We start from the raw sequence: 18785 nt of genomic DNA, 5'->3' as shown, positions 1-18785 counted from the left end.
AGATTCTCCAGTGGCATCTGCGACTTTGAAAAAGGAAAGTTCTCAGTTGAGGCTGGCTGTATCAGGCACACTAAGTGTACAGTATTCACATCACGATTTGCATGTTAAATAACTTTATTTTTATGACTAGGCCTATTAAAGCTGCCATTAGAGAAAGGAAACAGACTTTTGAAGACTACTTAGAAGAACAAATTCGGCTGGAAGAACAAGAACTGAAACAAAAACAGCTAAGGGTTAGTTTAGCATCTCAGCTATTTGATTAAATTATCTAAGGCTTTAGAGATGTCTTTGTAATTTGCTTTAATAGTAACTTTGCAATTGCTTGGATATACCAGAATTAATTCAAATGTTGTTCTTTTATTTTAGGAAGCAGAAGGATCCTTGCTCATCAAAGCAAAACCGAAACAGCCATTCTTAAAACGAGGAGAAGGTTTAGCTAGGTTTACTAATGCTAAATCTAAGATTCGGAAAGGGAGAGAAGGTGAACTAGTGACCACTCAGATTGCTTCAGAGGACCCACCTGTATGTAAATTAGATAGACAGCAAATCCAGCGGAAAACTGCTCCTATAAACAAAGAACTGTGTGCAGAGAACCTTCCTGGTAAAAAGAGTAGAGCTGGAACCAAGAGTGGTTCTGTCACACTCCATCAGAAGCCAAAAGTGCTTAAGAGTAACAACAGGAAAAGTCTCTCTCCATCAGGACTGAACATCCCAGTAGGGAAGAAGTGTGATGGGCACCCTAGGGACCAGATCAGTTTAGAAAAGAAAGTAGAATCTAATAATAAAGAAAATGTACCTGAACGTACAAAGCCTTGTGACATGAGCTGCAAAATCCGGAATAAGACACAAGATAAAGACAGACTTCCTCTTTCAACAGGGCTGCTCAGCTCCTTGGCTTCTAAGAGCCCGATGGGTGAGACCTTGAAAGAGTCAGAATCATCTCTTGACATTTCTCTTCAGAAAAAGTTAGAGACTTGGGAACGGGAAAAGGAAAAGGAAAATTTGGAATTAGATGAATTTTTGTTTTTAGAACAAGCTGCTGATGAAATATCATTTTCCAGTAATTCCTCATTTGTACTGAAGATCTTAGAGAGGGACCAGCAGATCTGCAGAGGTCACCGGCTGTCTTCGACGCCTGTCAAAGCTGTGCAGCAAGAGAAGACAGCCCCACCAGATCCCACTGGTCAGGGTCACCAAAGTGAGGATCCAGACCGAGCTGAGTGTGAAGGTAAGGGTGGATGTGAGGTGGCACCCGGGCAGCTCGGTTTCGTGTCCTCACCTGATGGAACGCGGGAGCGATCCCGCATTGTCGGTAGGCGAGTGTTCCAGATGAGCACCTGTGACAGTCAGACTGGGTGGAATGCAGGCGATGATGAGGGTGTTGCGAACAGTGATGGGAGCACTGACTCTGAGGAACAACTTGATGTCACCGTAAAACCATTACCGGAGGGTCAAGAAGGGAGTTTCATCAGCAGAGAAGATAGTCCCCAAGTCTGTGATGATAAGGGACCTTTTCGGGACACCAGGACTCAAGAAGATAAAAGGAGAGATGTTGATTTAGATCTGTCTGATAAAGAGTACAGTAGTGATGAGTCTGTCATAATAGAAAGCTTGAGAAATAAAATTTCTGATTCCTCAAGAAGACACTCATCTGTGAGTAAAATTGACTTTGATGATGAAAGAACTTGGACCGACCTTGAAGAGAATTCATTTAAACATGATGTTATTCTTGGGAATGAAGCCATTTATGGGACTCCCCAGACAGCCTGCCCCAATAAGAGTGAAACGTGTGTCCTGGACAAAACGATGAAAAGGAAGGTTGCACTGGTCAAGAAGGGAGAAGACGTGAGCAGGTCCAGTAGGGGCACAAGCCCTCCTCCTGCTTCAGAGCTAATGGTGAAGTTCTTCCCTTCTTTGAAACCAAAATCGAAATCGGATCCACGCCTGGGAAATGAACCCAGGTTAAACATAAGTCAAGACCAACCACATGGTAAGTCAGAGCATTGTGAAATATGTAATGCAATATTACAAGGTTAATGTTTTATCAGTGTGTTTTCAGAATGCTTATTAAAATCCTAATCTTTCTTGTTGCTCAGTGAAAGTCTAGTAGGTGATTTGTTCAGTTTTGATTTGTGAGTCTAAATAATGTAATAGTAGTATGAGAGATTTGGAAGAGTTGTGATTTCAGATTTTTCAAGTTTTTGCCTTTGTCTTATTCCCAAGGCTTTAAAATTAATTCATTATAAAGTGAGATGACATTTAAGTTTCTTTTATAACCAGGGAATACCTGGTTTATGGTTTGGGTTACTGTAGAGTGAACCTCTGTGTGTGCGTACTTTTTAAAATTAGCTTTTTTTCTACCTCATGCATTAATCTGCTACATATGACTAAGAAAATGTGCAGTAAACTCGAAGTTTCCTTCTTTTTCCAGACCTGGGCTTCTAGTCCACTTTCCTGGAGTCATCACCTTTTCCATTTCATTTGTGTACAGTAAAAGATTCCATGCATATGTGTGAATATGTATATAATCCTTCTTTCTACACAAGTGAAAACATGCCTTTTATATACTGTTCTGCACCTTGCTTATAATACATTTTGAAGATTGTTCTAATACACATACATTTGTCTCGTTCTATTTAATGGCTATATAGTTGATGTGATGTGACTTTTTAAACTTACATTGAAAAAGACTTTTCCATTATATCATGTTGTATTATAAACTCTGAATGTTTAGCAAAGCATAGGTGCTTTATAATATGTTATAACTTAAGCTATTACAAAAATACTCTGATTTTAAAAATAGTATTTTTTCCAGGGAGTTTGGAACCTTAAAAAGTATAGAAGCAAAAATGTTTATAGCTAAGCTATGCAAAGGTAACTGTGATTTCCATCTGGGGATATTTCTTTCCAGTCATTTTTCCTGTGTATTTTTAATGTGGTAGAGACATACAACTTGCTTCATCCTGCTTGACCAGGTGTAATATCCTTTGGCTATATCATTAAAACCCTTTGTGTACTTTAAAATGGTTGCAGAGAATTATATTAATGTAGCATAATTTTACTCATTTATTTGTTTAATATTGGACACAAATTATTTTTCACTATTAGAAATAACACTGCAATACATATCGTGTACAAAAATAAATGATTTTATAAGTTTATTCTTTAATTAGGGTTTTAAAAATGGGTCAGAGGGTACATATATGTTGTTTACTCTTGTGACATAAATCAGAGCTTTTCTCCAAAAGGGTAGTTGAAAGACGAATGCGTTGGCTATTCTTTTAAATAGCAAATTTAATTCGGAAGAAGGTCATAATTAGTGAGGGGAAACTTTAACTTTGGTGTTGATTCGTGCTTTAGATCTCTTGTGAATACTTATGTTCTTAAGCTATTTATGTATATTGGTTTAAAAAATTTATTTGAATGATTTCTTTTTATATATAATGTTAATTTGTCATCAGATTGATACTCTTTTGAGGTAGAATAATTTGATTCTTTCTTAAATTTAGACTGTTTCATCTGGAAAGTTAGGCCATTAAAATTTTTTTCTCTTTGTTTTTAGAAGCATTGTTTCTAATGCACTTCAACAGTACAGGAGTTTACCAGGTTTTTGGCTCTTAGAATATAATAGCTATTGTTATGCTGCTGAAAGCTTTTTGTGAAGTTCGGTATTTGTGGCTTATAGGTGACAGTGCTCGATCTCAAGTTTTGAGAGAGAAAGTTATTGAATTGGAAACAGAAATAGAAAAATTTAAAGCTGAGAACACATCTTTAGCTAAACTTCGCATTGAACGAGAAAATGCCTTGGAAAAACTCAGGTAAGTTTGTGTCTATAAATGGGGAAAAATGTACAGTCATTCAGCTTTATCTTTAAGATTATATCTAAACTATTTGAAACAATTCTTATTAATCTAGCAAAATAAATGAGAAGGATGTGAAAAATATACCACATAAGAATTTTTGATTAAATGACCCATTATGGTCAAAGATGTGTTAGAAGAGGAATTCTCTTAGTGATGAGGTCCTAAGCTGAAATTTGAAAAGCAGTTTGGCGCTATGAATTCAGGTGCTCCCTTGACAGTGTTAGCTTCCTAGGGTGCTTGAAACAATACATGCACACTGGGAGGCCTGAAACGGCAGGAATGTATTTTCTTACAGTGCTGGAGGCCAGAAGTCTGAGGCCCAGGTGTCAGCAGAGCCATGCTTTCTCCCTGTCTAATAGTGGTTTCTGGAAATTCTTGGCATCCCTTGGCTTGCAGCTGGACGTTTGGGTTGTTTTACCTTTAGTTACTATGAATAATGCTGCTGTTAACATTGCTGTACAAATATCTGTTCAATTTCTGCTTTTAATTCTTTTGGGTATTTACCCAGGGGTGAAATTGCTTGATCATAATGGTAATTCTATATTTAATTTTTTGAGAACCCACCATACTGTTTTCCACTGTACCAGTTTACATCACATTAATTGATTCGCATGTGTTGAACCGACTTTGCATCCCAGGGATGAATCCCACCTGGTTATGGTGTTTAGTGCTTTTAATACACTGTTGAACTTGGTTTCCTTGTATTTTTTTGAGAATTTTTACGTCTGTGTTCATCAGGGATACTAGCCTGTAGTTTTCTTGTGTCTTTGTCAGAGTGGTAACTAGGCTCACAGGGAGAGTTTGGAAGTATTCCTTCTTTTTGTGAGAGGGTGGAGGGAAGAGTTTAAGGAGAGTTGGTATTAATTCTTCTTTGAATTTTTGGTGGAATTTACCCGTGAAGCCGTCTGGTCCTGGGCTTTTCTTTTTTGGGAGATTTTTGATGACCGATTCAGTCTCCTTGTTTGTTATTGGACCATTCAGGCTTTCTGTTTCGTTTAGGTTCAGTTTTGGTAGGTTGTATGTTTCTAGGAATTCATCCCTTTCTTCTGGATTATCAGGTGCTTTGGAATGTGACTGTTCATATGTGTTCCTTTTTATTTCTGAGGCATCTCTTGTCTTTCATTTATGATTTTATTTATTTGAGTCTTCTCTCTTTTTTTAGTCGTGAGGGTTTGTTGATTTTTTTTCACTTCCTGAGACTTCTATAATGTGTATAATGATTCATTTGATAGTGTCCCATAAGTCCTGTAGGCTTTCTTCAGTCTTTTTCATTCTTTTTCATTTTCCCCTCTGATGGGTAACTTCACATCACCCGTCTTCAAGGTCACAGATTCTTTCTGCTTAAGTCTGTTGTTGAAGCTCCCTTGTTTCATTCCTTTGTATTCTTCAGCTCCAGAATTTCTGTTTGGTTCTTTCTTTCTTTCTTTTTTTTTTTTTTTAAATGATTTCTGTCTCTTTGTTGAACTTCTTTGTTTCTTGTGTTTTTCTGAGTTTGCTGAGTTGTTTATCTGGGCTCTCTTGTAGCTTTCTGAGCTTCCTTAGAGCAATTATTTTGAATTTTCTGTCAGGCGGCCAGGTGGTTTGGGGTTGGTTACTGGAGCTTTATTACTACCCTTTGGTGGCGTCATGTTTGCCTAATTCGTTATGATCCGTGCAGTCTTGCATTTGAAGGAGCAAACACCTCTTCCCGCCTTTAAGACTGGTTTTGGCAAGTGAAGACCTTCTTATGCAGATCCCTGGACTACTGATGGGTCCGCCTCCAGGGTCGTGGTCTGGTGGGGTCCACAGTGGGGCTCACAGTTGCTAGGATTGTTGCGGGGTTTGCAGGCAGCTGTTCCTGCCAGATCCCCTGTAGGACAGGACTGCTCCTTGGACCATGGTCAGGCAGGCTAGAGCTAGGTCAAGGGACTGTTTCCTGGTCTGTTGTTGAGTCTGTAGACAGGGGGTCTGTTTTCAGCGGTGAGGGTGGGTGTGGCTCCTGTGGGCCCCTGGCAGGTGGGATTGCCTCGGTCATAGGGCTGTGTCAGGATCTGTGGTTGGGACTGAGGTGTGTGGGTCTGTTACTAGGGGCGTGGATGGCCGTGGCTCCCTCCTCCTGGGTCCTTGGCAGTGGGGCTGTTTTCAGTCTGCAGTCAGGAGCACATGTGGTGAGCCTGCCTTTTCAGAGTGGCTGCCCTTGATCTCGGGCTTCACCAGGGCTTCTCAGCTTCCTGGCTGGACCCTAGGGCTCCCACAGAAGCACTTTCATCTGTGGAGGACTGCCGCATTGTTGTTTGTGTGGGAGGGTGTGAGCCAGGGACCTCTCACTGCACAGCCTTGCTGGTGCCCTCACCCGGTGCTCTTTGCACAGCATCCGAGTGAACCTGGGTTATGCCAGCTCCTCTGATCAGCATTCTCCGAAACTAATGCCAGAGTCCTCACAGTGGTCTGTAAGACCCTAATTAGCCCCCCTCCTTTGAAGTTTTCTCCTGCTGGTCTGTCTCTTGCTTACTCTGTTTTAGCCACGCTGGCCTCGTGGCTCTTCTTTGAACACGTCAGACATAGTCCTGCCTCAGGGCTTTTGCACCTGGTGTTCCCTCTGCCTGAACTGTCTTGTCCAGGTATCTTCACAGCTGTTCTCTCACTTCCCTCAGGTTTTACTTCAAACGCTGTCTCAGCAGCATGACTCCATCCATAATTTCCTCCTTCTACCCTCATATTTCCTAACTTCCTTGATTATTCTCCTTGACGTTTCCAGTGATCCATAGATTTTTCTTGTTTTTTGTCATCTTTTGCTCCCACTAGAACGTAAGCAGCTTTAGGAGTAAGAATGTATATTTTTTGACTGTGGTTTCTCCAGTGCTTAGCTGATAGTAGGTAACTCAGTGACTGCCTGTTGAGAAATGCTTTACTGAGGTAACTGACTCTTGTTTCAGTCCTGTGGATCGAAGATGGAAAACTAGCTCCTCAACTGCAGGCTGTCACTCGTGCCCCATTTTGGTACCACAGGTGGATTATGACATTGAGATACTCTCCGTAGATGATAACATGGTTTGGTCATTTTAGGAAAGAAATTGCTGACTTTGAACAACAGAGAGCAAAAGAATTGGCTCGAATAGAGGAATTTAAAAAGGAGGAAATGAGGAAGTTACAAAAGGAGCGCAAAGTTTTTGAAAAGTATTCTACAGTCGCAAGAACTTTCCCAGATAAAAAGGAACGGGAGGAGATACAGGTATGTCAGTCCTTCACGTTGTACTCATGTAAGTTAGTAAAGATGACAGTCTTGTAAGAATCTTAGAATTATTTGATGTGTCAAAGAGAAATTGGGTGTCAATTTATTAATCAGCCATTGAGTCAACAGATAATCTGAGACATCTGGAATATCTTTTGTAGTCTGACTTTTAAAGAGTAAAGTGTGTAAATTCTTACTAAGGGCGTCCTCAAAAAAGACTGTGGTAATGACATGGATTAATTAACAAGCCAAGAGTTGGAAATTCAGGAGTTGTGTTAATTTGTTTCCCCCACTACACATCAAGTTCTGCTAGTTCTGTTTGTAATAATTTAAGGCTCGGACGCCTCCTCTCTCTGCTGTCTTTTTGGAGCACCTGCCGGATCTGTGTTCCCGTGTCCGCATCAGTGGACTCACCGGCTGCCTGGCTTCTGGTCCCAGTCCCACCCTTGTCCCGTGGTTTCTGTCCCCGTATCTGGGCCCTGCTCTATCTCCAGTTGCGGCCTGTAGTCCCCCGGATCTACTTTCCTCTTCCCTCCCCTGGCATCGCCAGCTGACTGGCCTCTCGCCTTTCCTCCTGGTGTGTTTGCTGGCACTGCTGGGGGTGCCCCTCCCTGGACGATTGGCTCTCCACCTCCTCTGGCTGGTCACTGAGGCCACCTTACCTTCCCCGCTCATGCCTCCTGCCCAGCAGCTCGGTGTCCCTCCTCCAGCTCTGCCGCATCACCTTCTGGCGTAGTCCCACCATGGTCTTCGTTTTGTTCTTTGTTCAAGGACACACAACAGTGCCTGATAGACAGCTGATGCCTTGTAAACGTTGCTTTTGAATTCTTGTTAACTTTGTTGAGGAATAGTTGCAATATATAATTGTATATATTTGCAGTACACGGTGTGATTATTTGATACACGTATACATTATGGAATAATTACTAAGACCAAGATAATGAACGCATCCATCACCGTACGCGGTGAACTGTGTCTGTGTGTGTGTGTGCGCATGAGGTGAGAATGCTTAAGATCCACTCGCAGCTCCCAGATGTACGATTCTCTAAATCCAGCCGCCCTGCTGCACAGGCTCCTCAGAACGTGCTCTTACACCTGGGAGCTTGTCTCTCCCCACCCCCGGTCCCTGTTCTGTTTCTGTGAAGTCGGCCCCTGTTCTGTTTCTGTGAAGTCGGCTTTTCACTCTCGGTGCTACATGTTAGTGATACGATACCGTATTGGTCTGTCTCTGGCTTTTTGCCTTTGAATTCTAACTCATCTAGACCTGGATGTTACTGTTCTCGTAGTAAGAAGCTTATTTCCCCGCATGATGATAATGCCTGCCAGTTAGAAGGTGCTCATTTTGTATTCCACGGTTTTACAAACGGGGAGGCAGATGTTCAGGGACCTTGTAACGACCTTGTTTCAAATGCTTTCAAGGCACAGAACTGGGGTCTGAGCCTCGATCTCACCCACATCCAGAGTCTGTGCCCTGTGATCCTGGCCTCTCCCTCCGTTGCCTGTGCCGTGTGGTTGACTGTTGTGCAGCTCTGGAGGAAACGGGTGGGTGCTGGGTCTTGTGCGGGGCCCCTGCTGCCTTCGGTCTCACGGCTCAGTGGGTTCTGGTGGGGGAGCGCTGTCCTGCTTCTGTCTGAACTTCCCCAGCTCTCGGTCACGCCCCGTACCTTGCACCTGGCTGCATGCAGGGGCCGACTTCTGTTTGTAGGGTTGCCAGAGGCTTCCAGACACTTCCAGGAGTTCCCTCACTTACGTTGTGCAGTCCATCGGGAGCAGCTCGTCTCTCACACCTGGCTCTTCTCGTGAGTCCCAGATAGACCCGTTCAGGCCCGGAGTTCTGACCTGCAGTCTTGTACTCTCCTCACCTCTGCTCTCCCTGTGTTAGCGTGGATCCCTCTTGGTGTGCCCTCCACCAGACAACCCCCTTTCCCTTTCCTCCTGTTTCAGTTGGTGTCACAGTTCAGACCTTTATCCCTCGTGGCAGTGTCCCTGCACTGACTCCGGAGTGGCGTCTGCCCCTCCTCCTCCTGATTTCTTGCGTTAATTTTGTTGATATGAGGTGAGGCTCAAACCTGAATCCTGTTCCTTTTCCTGAGAAACCCAGTGTTACTGAGATGTGATCGGCTCAGCGATGCTTTCTCAGTGATGTGTCTTGTCTCTTCTGTTGCATTGTTCTAATTCCAGTAATGGGTTTTTTTTTTTTTTTGAGAGGCTTTGAAGCAGCAGATAGCGGATTTACAGGAAGACTTGAAAAGAAAGGAAGCAAAATGGTCCAGTGCGCATGGCCGTCTTAGAAGCCAGATAGACATGCTGCTCAGAGAGAACACAGACCTCCGGGAGGAAATCAAAGTGATGGAGAGATTCCGCCTGGACGCCTGGAAGAGAGCAGAGGCTGCTGAGAGCAGCACCGGGATGGGCCAGGGTGGGGCTGCCGCACAGAGGGAGGGGGCCACGGTAGGTTTTGTTCGGGTGGGAGGTGCTGGGATTGAGAGCTCAGGGCCATGGACGGGTGTGGAGAGTGCCCGCGGGGCGGGCGGGGTGAGGGGCCGTTGTGCAGTGAGGGCGGTTCCTGCTGCAGGAGGCAGGGGTGGGGGTGGTCTGGGTGCGGCAGTGCAAATGCATCCCGGATGGGTGTGCGTCGTGTGCGTCTTACCTCCAGTAGGTACCTCTTTGTGTGCGTTGCTTAACGGAGTTTTCACATTCACTTTTGTAATTCTTCCAGCGTGTTCCAGCACCATAGGCAGGTAATCTCAGCTTTTAAGCAGGCCAAGCGAAGTTTTTGCAGTTTTTTTGTGGGGGGGGTGTCTGATCCTTTTGAATCAGGTGGCAGTTTTTTTGTTCATCTGTGTTCACAACTGTGATGTACCAGACGCTGCTTCGAGGCAAGGCGGGCCACACAGTCAAGGGAACAGACGTCCTTGTCCCCTAGGGGAAGGTGGGAAGATGGTGTGTGCTGTTGGGCAGGAGCTGAGGAGCGGGGTCACAGGGTCACGGGGCCACGGGTTGGGAAGCCCTGCTGAGAAAGCCACACTGGAACAGTGGCCCGAGGAGGGCGCGGAGCCGGGATGAGACCTGGGTGGAGCACAGAGTGGGCAGGGGCCTGAGGCTGGTGCACCTGGAGCAGAGCCCTGGGGAGATGGGGTGGGTGGGGGTGCAGCTCTCCTGCAGCCTTAGTACGTCCCTGTCAGCGTTGGCTTCTTCCCCCTGAGGGAGACAGGAGCCCCTGGAGGGCACTGTGTGTGGGGTGTCCCCTCTTCCTGTCAGGCGGCCCATCTCTGCTGTGGATTTAGGGTAGACTGAGCAGGGAGTGTGGGCACGGTCAGGAGCACACTTGGGGGCTGTGGCAGTCATTCAGGCCCAGTTCAGACCCAGGTGATGGTGGCGGAGACTGGGGGGGTAGGCGGGTTTAGCGATGGCCTGGGCTGGAGAGGGTCAAGAATGGCTTCCATGTTGAGTTTTGTGTTTCTGGCTTAATGGCCATTTATTATGAGTTTCCCCAGGAGGAGAGCGTGTTTCTCTGGGTGTGGGAGCTCAGGTTTGGACAAGGCGAGCTTGAAACGCCTTCCAGATGTCGAGTGGAGCTGTGTCTGTATCAAGGAAGGTCAGGGTCATGCAGGCCGCCCACAGGGGCAGGGACAGGGACACGGACTGGAGGCTCAGCGGGCAGGGCTGGTTAGGGAGGGGGTGGGGGACACCTACGTGACCGCTAAGCCTGGGGAGCGAGAAGCTTCTGTCTGCAGTGGGGACAGTGTGAGCAGTCTTCTCCGAGTAGAGCGGGGCGCTGAGGGGCGCCCACAGGAAGGCTGAGGTCGGGGGTTTGCAGGTGGTGAACGTGGGTTCCTCCCTCTCCTGGCCACCCTGGCACAGTCACAGAGACCTGTTGGATTTGCGTTGTTCCTTGTGCCTTCAGTTGAAGAACGAACATATTTCTGAAGGTGATGTGTGCATCATTTGTTCATGGATAACAGCTTGTTCACTCGGCCTTAGTGATGAAAGGAAGCAGCAGAAACACACGCTTAGGACCTGCCTGTCACAAGCCCAGTTCTCCGCTCGCTCACGGAGCGCATGTGTAGACTAACACTGATTTCATGTTCAAAATTTTCTCATACTATAGAATCCATCAGCTCGATTTCAGAAGAGTCCGATTTCTTCAGGAACCCAGGTAGAAAGGCACAAAAAAAATTATTTGCCAACACAAGGTAAGAAGTTGCATGATCTTTTTATAAAACATTTCAAGAATTTAAAGCATAGGAAATTTGTACCCCAACTTAAGAGGTGGAACCGAAGCCCCTGTGCCCTGCTCCCAGTTAGTCCCACCGTGACAGCACTGCCTTTCTTGTTTTTCATTCTTTTACTACGTTGTATCCAGAAGTCAGTTTGGGGTGTTGTTTCATCCTCATCCCTTGCAATTTGCCTTTTTCTCTCAGTATTTTAAGAAGCACCCTCATTGATACGTGTGCATCTGGACTGTTGATTTTAGTAGCTATACAGATTCCATGTGTGTTTGCCAGTTTTCTTGTTGACGGACATTCAGGTTTTCCCGCAGTTCGTCACGGGGTGAGTGGGGTGCAGGACAGACCTGGGACACGTGTCAGGTCTGTGTGATTTTGGGAGGCTTTCCCATTGCTGAGCGGCTTGACCAGTTCCCTCCTTGCCGTCCGCAGAATATGCTCTCTCTGCTCGTCAGCACTCGGTCTGCTCAGACTTTAAACTTACGGCCAGTCAGACGGGTGTGAGGTGGTGGGTCAGTGTAATTTTAATATGCATTTCCCTGATTACTGGTGCAGTAACGTGAGCTGCTTTTCATATTTAGTGGACATTCGGTTTTCCTTTTTTGTGAATTACCTGTTTGTTTCTTTTGCCCATTTAAAACTATGTGTGTTTTCCCTTATTGAAATTAATCATTCTGCCTGCTTTGTCATTCATAAGCACTGCCAGTATCAATCTGTATTTAGCCTTTTGGTTTGTGATTTTACATACATGCTCTTCCTTTTAATATTAAATTTTCAACTTTTTTTTTTAATGGTTTTTGCTTTTCATGCCTTTAACAAATCCTTCTCAATCACTAGGTCACAAATACACTGCTTTTTTCCTATGAACTTTTGTTTTCAAAGCTGGGTGTTTAATCTACCTGGAAGTTTTAGAAATTATTTTTGTGAACACAATTTAGGAGAGTGGCTATAACGTGGTTTGACATTTATGAAGGAAATACTTGGATTAGCACTGCCGAGGTGGAGAAGCATGTTCCCAGCGGCCCCCCTCCCTCCATCCTCCCTCGCCTCCCATCGGTCCCTGAACGGCCCTTCTGATGTGCTTGTTTTCTGAATCAGTTCAGCTGCTGACACTTGGCCTCCTGGGGCCTGTGGACAGGGATGTGACCCAGTGCCCTTGAAAGCCTGCTTTCTCCCTGGACACCACATGAGCCTCCCCCGGTGCCCACCAGCCCCCCGACAGGGTGTCTGCCTCTCTTCCTCTGTAGTCTCTTCCCCCGCAGCAGCCAGTATCCAGTCTGATTTTAGGATTTAAATCAGATCCTGGCACTAGCTTGAAGCCCTTCTGCCTGGGAGTGGTTGTAATATCCATTGGCAGATAGGAAGGAAATGTTAGAACCTCTGTGTGTTTTTAACTTCACCTCCATGTGGTGGTGGCGGTGGCGGTGGCGGTGGCGGCATGCTTTTATACCGTATGTTACTGATACAGTGTATGAGTGGTGTGTTGGTCATGATCCTAAAAGTCTATACCACAGCCAGTAGGCCTAGATTTTAATTAAATACCTGGTCACTTGTTTCAAATCGAATTCTGTGTGTATTCTTGGATGCTTCTGTTATCTGTGCCCCGTATCTACCCCTGATGGAAGAATACTCTGGGGTCCGTCTTTTAGGTTAGTTGAACAGCTGTCTCTTCCTCCACATTGTGAACTCTTTCTTGGTCATCCAGGACTTAAGTATTTGAATAAATATTGGATTTATATAATGAAGAATGTCTAGGAATTAGTAAAGAAAAATACCAAGGCTTCCTTAAATAATGGGTGAAGGACAGTTCACAGAAGAATGTGAACTAAAGAAATGTTTGGCCATAATATTAAGTCAGTTTAAAACTTTCAATTAAATAATAAAACTAACCCTGACAATTACATTCTCACAGGCAGTCCATCTCGAAGGTCAAAGTCTGTGCCTCCGCATGATTTAGGCAGTTCGGATCAAGGACAAGTAAACCTTTTTATATTTTTATATATTCAACAAATTACTCAGGCTTAAAGTTGACTGGTTAACTGGCTTAAGTTTCTAAATTGTCTATACAGGAAGCTTTTTACTGAACGGAGTTTTCTGTGTGACACCAAGCACTAGTTGTAGAACCCTGTAATGGTGGAATCTGGCTTTTGGATGAAAGTGAAGTTTTAGCTGCTTGAAATGTATTACATGTCCTGTTGGACAGACCTAGAGCCTCTTGTCCTTACAGACGGCCTCCCCCAGGGAACCCGCTGAGCCAGTGAGCTTTCCAGATCCTGACTGTAAAGAGGAGGATGAGAAAGAGGAGAAAGAAGAAATTCAGGGAGCAATCAGCCATCCTGATGGAAAGGTTAAGCTTTTTTTTTTTTTAAAACCAGTGAATACTGTAAGAAATAAACATGGGTTAAAATGGACTTGAAACACTTACATTGTAAAGTAATTGACCTTTAGGACTGTTGAGGGGGCTTAGGAGCAGGGGGCCTGGGTGCGCGACCTCAGCTCGACTCTCTGGGCTCCTCTGAAAGTGTTCAACAGACAGCATCATTTAGTTGCCATGTCTGAGTTTGGAGATGCAACTAGAGAAGGAATACAGTCCTGTTTAAGCTGCTGCTTCTTACTCCAAACACAGCTAAAAACCCTTCTGTAAACCTTGGTACTTTTTGCCCCCTCGGTTCTGGGCCTTACCTTTCTGCAGCCTCCTTGAGGTTTTCCTGGATCAGGTGCCTTGTCCTGCGCCCCAGCCTGACGGCTTTATTCCTGTGCTCAGGAAAGGTTTTGAGTGGGAAAACGGCCTGGCTGGTGCTCTGGTGAGAATGAATGATGAGGGTCTGTTGCTAGAGAGGTGGTGGGGTTTCCCGCAGCTTGTAGAACACGCGCCTTTCCAAGTGCTCTGATTGACCTGAGGAGCATTACGAGGCCGAGGCCCACTGCTGGTCTTAAACGAGAGAGGGACAAAGCCCAGCAGTCAGGAGGAGGAGGTCAGACTTTTCCTGTACAAAGGGCAACAGACTTGAAGAGGAAAGGTTTTCTTTTCCAGAATTCCAGCTGATGAACGGAAAAGGGACGAGGAAATGGAGAATCAGCAGTTTGCAGCCTCTGATGAAATAAAAGGCCGGCCAGCAGCCGCCAGTGACCCTGAGCCCTTAGGTGAAGGCTGTCGGGTCTGACGACGCGACCCAGTCCCTGTGAGGTCGCGAGGCGGCCGTGTGCTTACTGTGCTGCTGAGCCTGTGGCCATCGGAGCCGCCTTGTCAGGAGGGCACAGCTGGCGTTAGTCAGGCCTCGAGTCAGCTGCTGGGTTTTTTTGTTTTTGTTTTTTTTAAGGAAAAACGGGGGATATGAGAACATGTTAAATGACCCCATCGTGGGAAAGCAACTAGCCAAATCCAGAATGTGGGAAATTTTACAGGTTCAGTGACCTAGTTCCTTCAACAGTTGGCATTAAAAAGGGGGAAAGGAGGGGACTGTTAAAAACTGAGATGAGAGAGAGACATCAGCCACGCGCTGTGTGTGGACCTTGTTGATTGAAGTCAACTGTTAGGTGTTTTTTGTGTCTGTGGAAAACAGTACAGATGGTTATGATGTGATGAGGGAATTAGTTTGTTAGGAGTGATGATGGTTTGGTTCTGTTAAAAATCCTTCCATCAGAGACACCTGTTGACGTGTTTACAGGGGAAGTGATGTCTGCAGCTTGCTTTAAAAAAAACCCACAGAAAGTCTGTCTTGGGGGACGGGTGACATAAGAGCTGTGATGTGTTGACAGGTGACGTTGGCTGTTACGGAGTTTATTAACTTTTCTCTTGAGAAATGTTTCAATTTTTATTATGAAAAATTTGAAGGCAGGCAATTAAGAGAATATGGATATTTCTGTCATGTGGTCCCAGGAGGAAATCTTACATTTGATGATCTTGGTTTTCTTTTGTGTAGATAGAAAAGGTTTATAAGAATGGGTGCCATGTTATATTGTTTCCAAATGGAACTCGAAAAGAAGTGAGTGCGGACGGCAAGACTGTCACCGTCACTTTCTTCAATGGTGATGTCAAGCAGGTCACGCCAGATGAGAGAGTGGTAGGTGTCCACAGCGTGGCTTCTCCTTGGCCCGCGGCGGCTCTGGAGAAGCGGCAGCGCTGCTGTGTGTCTTTGCAGGTCTACTTCTATGCAGCTGCCCGGACCATGCACACCACTTACCCAGAAGGCCTGGAAGTCTTACATTTCTCCAGTGGGCAGATAGGTAAAGACTTGCTCTGCCTTCTCATTATCAAATTCTTCTCTTCTTTTAAAAATAAAAGTTACAGTGACCCCTTTTTATACAGAAAAACATTTCCCAGATGGAAGAAAAGAAATTACGTTTCCTGACCAGACTGTGAAAACCTTGTTTGCTGATGGACAAGAAGAAAGCATTTTCCCAGATGGTACAGTTGTCAGAGTGCAACGGTATGATACTTGCTGAGTTTGTTTTGGATTTTCCAGTTTTCAGCTTTTATAACCAGCCAGAATTTTAACATCTTAAAACATTAAGTCATTTAAAATTTCAGTGAGTTCAAATTTGAGAGCAGGTGAGACGGGTTTTCAGCCTCCTGGAGGTTAGGACTAGTTAGAGGTGGACTCTAATGTCCAGTAAGTCTTGAGCCGAGAGACCTAAAGGGAGTCCAGACAGTGCTTCATGGAAAGAGAATGGGCAGTATTTGTCCAGAAATAACTTTGGTGAGATTTGTAAACAGACACAAAAAAGGAAAGCTGCCCTGTCAGTTTCTAAGAATAACCAAACAGTGGCAGAAGCGACTTTCTCAATCCACAAAGAGAACATCTTAAAGGCACTATTTTAATTAAAATCCTGGTGAAGATCTGTCAGATCCATTTTTTCAGTTTTCACCCGCCTCTCCTGGAGTGTATTAAGTGCCCATGAACTTGAATTCTGTGATATAAACCTTGGGGAAAAAAGGGTTAAAACACTACTTCAAATAATGTAGGAACTTCCTACGGCCCTGATAGTGTTCCCCTTTCCATAGCGTGACGCTTTACCTGGTGCTCAACTAAAATAAAATTTGAGGAAAATCTTATGTGGACACCATACTTCGAGTGACTTCAGAAACTTTAAAAAAAATTTACTCTTTTGATTGAAATTTTCTGTAATAAAAACAAAATAATATGAAAAGTTTCCTGTATCCCTCTGTGCATCTTCAGGTATTAACTCATGGCCACACATTAGTTCATTCAGAAGTATTTTTCAGTTGAGGTACAATCAACAGTAACATTGGTTTCCAGTGTACAAAGATTCAATATTTGTACATATTGCAAAATGATCACCACACAGTTACACATTTTTTTTTCTTGTGATGAGAACTTCTAAGATTTATTCTCTTAGCAACTTTCAAGTATGCAGTTCACTCAGGATTATTTTGGGGTTTTTCACTTAAGCAGTGGTTCTCAAACTTCAGGGTGCGTCGGAAGCCCCTGGAGGGACTGCTGACGCAGGTAGCTGGGCCCCACCCAGGTGACTAGTATTTCTCCTGAGTTCTCAGGGGATGCTGACACCCCATGAACATATGGCTTGGCCCTCTAACACTTGCAGGTGGCACAAAGCCATTATGTTCATGTAAAATTTGAGAAGTAACCAAAATAGGAAAAAACCCACTGTGTGGAGAAGTTGATTCCCAGTCTTTACCCCTGGCTTTTGCTCCTGACGGCACATCGCACCTGTATTTAGGGGTTCAGTGAACGTCCCCCACAGGCATCAAGCAGTCACCTTGGTGTTAACTGTCTTCCATGTTCTGCCTCTGTGTCCACTGCCTCGGAGCAGGCCGAGTCAGCCCGGGCCTTCCGAGGAGCACCGCTCTTTAGCCTGACAGAGAGCAGGCGCTCAGATGGCTTGTAACTTAGTGGGAAGAGTAAAGTCAAAGCTGAAAGCCTTATTTTAATACAGTGTCCCCTGCCCCCCTTTAAAGGCAAAGCATGTGCAGAGTTAAAGAAATTTAAGCATTTTGTGGTGAAAACAAATTTATTAAACTTTTGGGGGCACGTGTTAAGAGCTGTTCTTACCTATCTTTGGAACCGTCCGCCTGCTGCAGAAACAGGAGAGAATCTGCAGAGCTGTTGTGCAGGGAAAAGGACCAAGGGATGCTCTGGAGGGACTAGCTGCCAGGGTTTCCTGTTGTGTATGTCGTATTTTTAAAGGCAGTAAATTCTACTTTACATTTACAGAGATGGCAGCAAGATCATAGAGTTTAATAATGGCCAAAGAGAGCTACACACGGCTCAGTTCAAGAGACGGGAATATCCAGACGGCACTGTTAAGACTGTGTATACAAATGGTCACCAGGAAACAAAATACACGTCTGGTCGAGTCAGAGTTAAAGACAAGGATGGTAATGTTCTAATGGACACAAAATTGTAATGATCGTGTGTGTAACTAATCATGACATAACACTAACTTGATTTTCTTGTTAAAAGATGTGTTTCTTGTGGAGCCTGTGGTTTAATTTATATGTTATATTATGTGTGTGTACATTCATAAATGGAAACAGCTGTTTGGGTTGTAAAATAAAACTTGATGCTTTTTATAATCTCTGAAATGCACAGGGACAGCTTTCATTTTTAATTCACTTACCTTATCTTCCTATGGTTATAACCTGTCTAGACTTTAAAAATAGGAAGTGGGTGCTTTCACTGGTTGGAGATGGTTATAAAAACCTAGAGGTACAAGAAATACAGCATCACATGGACTTCCCACCAGCATATCACCACATCAAGGTCTTGCTCAGAAAGCTGACTGAAGGACTGACAATTCCTCCAGTCAAAATACTACTACGTTCAGTTAGTACCAAAATTAAAGCATTTTATCTGCCACAGAGGTTATAGAATGGGAAGTTAAAACAATGAGTGAATAAATAAGTCAAACAGTAAAACAGGTGGAGGAGCTCTTTCTGTGTGTACAGATCTCAGTGAGGAACAGTGGATGTAACAGGGGTGGTGATCTAACTGGCAGGGGCGTGAAAAGCAACCAGCAGTGTTAACTGACAGCCCACAGGTGCCTTCACGTTACAGCCCTAAGGTTGGACCGACAGAAGCAGGACGTCCTAGAAGGAGGGGCAGGTCACCTACAAGCAAATTTACATAATCAAGTTTGGTCTAGTCACCTAGTACAATTTGACAGTCGTGTTGGCAATAAGTCAGTTTAAAAAGTACCTGCATTAGTTAATTTCATGTGATTTAAAAACTAAGAAAGTTTTAAACTTTTCAAAGAAAAATAAGGAATTATATATTAACTTCAGGATAGAGAAGGATTTTTAAATGAGACACAGCACAAACCTTAAGTGGTTGATGAGTGAAAAGCTTGTTTGTCCAAAGATACCAGAAAAGAGAACTTTAAGCCACAGACTCTGAAAAGGTATGTAAATCTGAGAAACGGTTAATAGCCAGACCACAGAAAGAACACCTCCTAGTCAAGATAGATAATTACAAACAACTCAGTAGAAAAATGGACAAA

General features: G+C 44.4%; 1 protein-coding gene across 4 annotated transcripts in view; it reads left to right on the top strand.

The window, feature by feature from the left end:
- CPAP (centrosome assembly and centriole elongation protein) overlaps window positions 1-17871 on the top strand; it is a 33545-nt gene extending 15674 nt beyond the window's left edge. For 3 of the 4 annotated variants that reach the window (XM_072975916.1, XM_072975917.1, XM_006219114.4), the window contains exons 6-17: window positions 131-233; window positions 367-1990; window positions 3686-3818; window positions 6909-7074; window positions 9283-9525; window positions 11186-11270; window positions 13216-13280; window positions 13531-13650; window positions 15227-15367; window positions 15446-15530; window positions 15613-15733; window positions 17501-17871. In XM_072975916.1, the coding sequence (XP_072832017.1) occupies window positions 131-233; window positions 367-1990; window positions 3686-3818; window positions 6909-7074; window positions 9283-9525; window positions 11186-11270; window positions 13216-13280; window positions 13531-13650; window positions 15227-15367; window positions 15446-15530; window positions 15613-15733; window positions 17501-17693 (3079 nt within the window). In that variant the 3' untranslated portion in view covers window positions 17694-17871. The remainder of the gene's footprint in view (window positions 1-130; window positions 234-366; window positions 1991-3685; window positions 3819-6908; window positions 7075-9282; window positions 9526-11185; window positions 11271-13215; window positions 13281-13530; window positions 13651-15226; window positions 15368-15445; window positions 15531-15612; window positions 15734-17500) is intronic. The other variant, XM_072975919.1, reaches the window with a different exon arrangement.
- The last annotated feature ends 914 nt before the right edge of the window (window positions 17872-18785 follow it).

This window comes from Vicugna pacos, chromosome 14 (assembly GCF_048564905.1).
Source record: "Vicugna pacos chromosome 14, VicPac4, whole genome shotgun sequence".
NCBI lineage: Eukaryota > Metazoa > Chordata > Mammalia > Artiodactyla > Camelidae > Vicugna > Vicugna pacos.
Note: the sequence above shows the minus strand (reverse complement) of the source record. Positions and strands in the feature narration are given on the sequence as shown.